At 42.7% G+C, this 4,300-nt stretch overlaps 1 protein-coding gene across 1 annotated transcript; it reads right to left on the minus strand.

Moving 5' to 3' along the window:
- Positions 1-2,085: 2,085 nt before the first annotated feature.
- LOC133534195 (E-selectin-like) lies at positions 2,086-3,812 on the minus strand. Its single transcript, XM_061873282.1, has 3 exons — positions 3,699-3,812; positions 2,992-3,171; positions 2,086-2,458 (listed from the first exon to the last, which is right to left on the minus strand). Exons 1-3 carry the CDS (start codon positions 3,766-3,768, stop codon positions 2,151-2,153), a joined length of 558 nt encoding a protein of 185 aa, XP_061729266.1. The 5' UTR covers positions 3,769-3,812; the 3' UTR covers positions 2,086-2,150.
- Between the last annotated feature and the right edge of the window lie 488 nt (positions 3,813-4,300).

A 4,300-nucleotide genomic window follows, 5' to 3' on the forward strand; every position in this document is an offset into this window, starting at 1 on the left:
AACAAAAAGTGTCGTCTTTAATATAGAACAACTAAGACTGTAAAAGATATACTTTTGAGCGCAAATTTTAACAATTTATCTATATTTGGAAAAGTTATCCGGAATATCAGATACTTTTGGCACGTTGTTTCATCCGCTACTTTTGATGCTGACTGTACACACACAGAATTCGATTTACTACCAAAAGTTACGAATATTGATGAAACTCATGCTCACATTTTTGGTACATACCTACATCTACAGAAACAAGTATTAAGTAATTATACCAGCAACTTAATTTTTGTTTTTCTGTGTGTGTAGCTATAACGTAAGTGTGTATATATTTTTTCCAACACTGACAAATATCTACTAGAATAACATACATTTATTTACTATATTTAACTAGGGACATTCCCCGGCTTCGCACTGGCTACACAAACAAATTATACACCTAAACCTTCCTCATGCATCACTCTATTGATTGGTGAAAACTGCATGAAAATCCGTGCAATAGTTTTCGAATTTATCGCAAACATACATACACACAGACAGACGCGGCAGGGGACTAGTTATGTTTTTTCTATCACTTATTTACCACTGTAGAGATTGAATCACAAAGCTCTACATAAATAGTTTTTTTTTATATTATGTATATATACTAATTCTATATTAAAAATACTGGTAGAGTGAATCTCAATACCATGATCATCGCTGGCCTTTCACATGAATAATATGATCGTTTAAGCAATTCATAATAAAACAATATTATAATTGTTACTTGCTCCGGGTTTCGGAATTCAGGTCATGCTCGCGCTTCTTTTACAGGTGGAGCCACTCAATTCAAACTGTGATTCAACCTCTACAACATACAGTTCGAAATCAACTCACGCCGACTCCGTTGAAACTCACCTCCGCACCAATATGACGATGGTAGTGATGATCGCTACGAGGAAGACGATCGCGCCGAACGCGCCGAGCGCGACCACGGCGCCGAGGTTGAGGCGCGCGCCGACAGTCTCCCGCCGTTCGCCGTCCACTGATTGGGGCACGTTGACACGGGGGGTTTGCTCGGCGCGGATGTTGTTACCGCTGCCGAGAATCTGAGGAGACGTTACAGGTGTTTCATAAAAATAAATTCAATGACATGATTAAGATTCAAAATTAAAAGATTTACTTATTTATATTTTTTTTAATACCTTTTTAAGATAATATTCTGCAAAAAAAAATCATATGTCAACGAAATTGTTTTTTTTTACGGGGTAGGCCTTTGTATGGAAGGTTGGCTGACTTGAAACACCCCATGGAAAAATAGTATTTTATACAATCGGGATATAATGAAGAGCTTTCAGTCAACCGACGAAGCTTTCAGCCAACTGAGTGTACGAGATTGAAAAGCTTGATTATATGATTATTGTAAACAATACTAAAATTACCTAACGTAATACTTACTGTATATAGGAAAACAAACATACAGCTAAAATACGCGAGCAGCCATAATACCTTTATACACGCCCGGCGGGCTGGTTAACGACACCTTCTCGTAACTCATGAGGGCCTGGTACTTACTCCTTACTAAATTCAATTTTTGAACAGTTTTTTTTTCTCGATTTTGGCCACAGTAGCCTGTAGAGACTAACATAAAACGAAAAGCGGTCTTCGTAATCTATGGATATTGCTTTTTTAAGGGTTCCACATACGCGTTCTAACCTATGAAGCAATAGTTGTTACTATAGAACTTAAAATACATAATGATTTGAGCTATCGTTTTGTTTCGTCCTATCTACCGCGGCGACAAGTGATTGGTCAAATTCATTATAGTTGACTACAACGTTTGCTTATGAATATTATAGTTGAGTCAGGAACCCATAGTGAAAACTATATTTCAGTTTGGTATACGAAGTCTTAATTCAACCATTACAGTAGACGAACAGAAAAATAAAAATTTGGCGACAAAAACATTTTTTTTTTCTTTTTCCTAATCAGAACACAATACCGAGGGCCTACCGCGAACACCGAAGTGCGCAAATTGCGGGCGTCTTTCTCTGTCACTCTAATAACGCCTTAATTGTGAACGGATCCCCAATATTTTTGTTACAGTCGAGGTCATAAATATGTAGGTATACATTTTACACCTTATTGCAATAGATTAAGGTGAAAAAATTTATACATATTTATGAACTCGACTGTACACCTTGTGTACTTACTTGGTTCTCCCTAGGATGACTGGCCACAATAATATGCGGCACATGGCTGGTCGGCGACTCCTGCGCGTCCGTGACCCTCGTTTCATATCTCGTGGTCGGCCGTTCCGTGGTCTTTGGGCGGGGACGGCGCGTCTCCGGCGTGACGAACGGAGTCGGCGCGGGGCGCGGCGTGGAGCGCGGCCGCGTCGGCGGCGCGCGCGACGTGACGCGGGTGGTGGGGGCGGCCGTGGTGGGGGGAGGGAGCGTTGTGGTGGTCGTTGTTGAGCGCTCCTCGGCTGTGGGATGAATAATAACACAAATATTACGGACGTATTGTTTTGAGGATAAATGTTGGTTTTTAGGGTGCAAGATTTAAATGCCCATCGAGAACACTTTAGAGAATACTCAAGCGTCGCCATTTTGGTAATGGGCAAGCTGTGTATGTGTGCATATAGGTAAATGTGTGTGAACAGACCTTGGTGTTACGTATGTATGTACATAGTTGTGTAAAACCGTAAACTGTGACGTCACACTTTTTTCAAAGAGCGTTTGGTGCGCGATAGCATCCATCTAAAGATATTTTGTTAATTTAACATATTTAAGGCCTTTTTAGCGTAAAAGTTGAATTTTAGGACATACGTTTGGTTAATATAGAACGTATTACAACCGTTTCAAAAATTTTGAAAACACCTTATTATTTAGTACTCACTTTTTGTGGAAGAGCGGTTGTCTCTTAATACAGGTATCTTGAATACTTAAATACAGGCACCAGCATGGATATTGAACTGTTTACTTTAAGTTACAGAATATTAATTTTTTTTTTACTTACGTTGACATTTAGGCGGCTGCTGGTCCCAAACGCCGCTCGCTAGACAGCTCGCGCGCCGGGCGCCGACGAGGCGGTGCCCGCGGACACACGCGTACTCCGCGACGGCGCCGAACACGGACGCGTTGTGGGACAGCGTCACGCGCCCGTTGGGGACCTGCGCCGGGGGCTCGCAGTGGACAACTGTAAATGAAGAACAGGGCTATAACCGCGAAAATAGAATTTCGTCAATTGCGTTCATTCCACCTCTCTTCTATATCGCCAGACGAGCCCTGATCTGCCCCCCATCTCGTAGCCCTCGGTACAGATGTAGTGCATAATTATTTTCCATCGTATTTGCACGGCAACGTACGAACGTGTCTTGCTATTTCAGTCAGTCTCGGCACAAAAAGTACGGAGGTTGATTGAAGTAGCATACGAAAGTTTTCGAGAAAATACGATGGAAAACAATTATGCACTATATCTGTGCAAACGTACTGCACGTGCAACAGGTACGACACAGAGTAGTTATAGAGCGTGTACGAGCCGTGCGCGATCTCAGCTGGGTAGCCGCATTCGATTCCTGAGGGCCTTCCGCGAACTACGTTCGACTTGTTGCCTTCCTGTCACACTTACATACGAATTTACAAGTGCGACAGAGAGGCAAGACATCAAACGTGGTTTGCTGTAGGCTCTCTGGACGTGACCTGCCTACACAACTAATAACGTACCGTCGCACCGCGGCGGGGGCCCATTCCATCTCTCGTCGATATCGCAGACGAGTCGTGACCTGCCCACCATCTCGTGGCCCTCGGTGCACTCGTACTGCACGTGGGACAGGTACGACACGGAGTCGTTCAGAATTGTTTATTGTCGAAGGCCTTTTCATAGTCAAGGTAAATTACATCTGTAGGGTCCCTCTTGTCGAAACTTTTAGTCCAGGAGGAGAGGCAAGACATCAAGTTGGACACTGTAGAGCGATGCGGACAGAAACCATGCTGCTGGTCACCAATCACACTGTGCAGGGCAAGGAATCCTCTTATGTGTTTAACCAGAATTTTCTCCATGGCTTTGCATACTACACTAGTGAGACTTATTGGCCTGTAGTTAGATGGTTCAAGCTTATTTCCCTTCTTGAATATTGGTGTCACGGTTGCCGTTTTCCATTGCTCAGGTAAAATGCCTGTGTCATATGATGTCTGCATTATCATGGCTAACGGGCCAACCAAGGTGTCACACTTTTGCAGCAATGTAACAGGAATGCCATCTGGTCCAGGTGCAGAATCTGAATTCATTTCTTTAGTTACCTGTTTAACTTTATTTATCGAAAATG

This window comes from Cydia pomonella, unplaced genomic scaffold, assembly GCF_033807575.1.
Source record: "Cydia pomonella isolate Wapato2018A unplaced genomic scaffold, ilCydPomo1 PGA_scaffold_68, whole genome shotgun sequence".
NCBI lineage: Eukaryota > Metazoa > Arthropoda > Insecta > Lepidoptera > Tortricidae > Cydia > Cydia pomonella.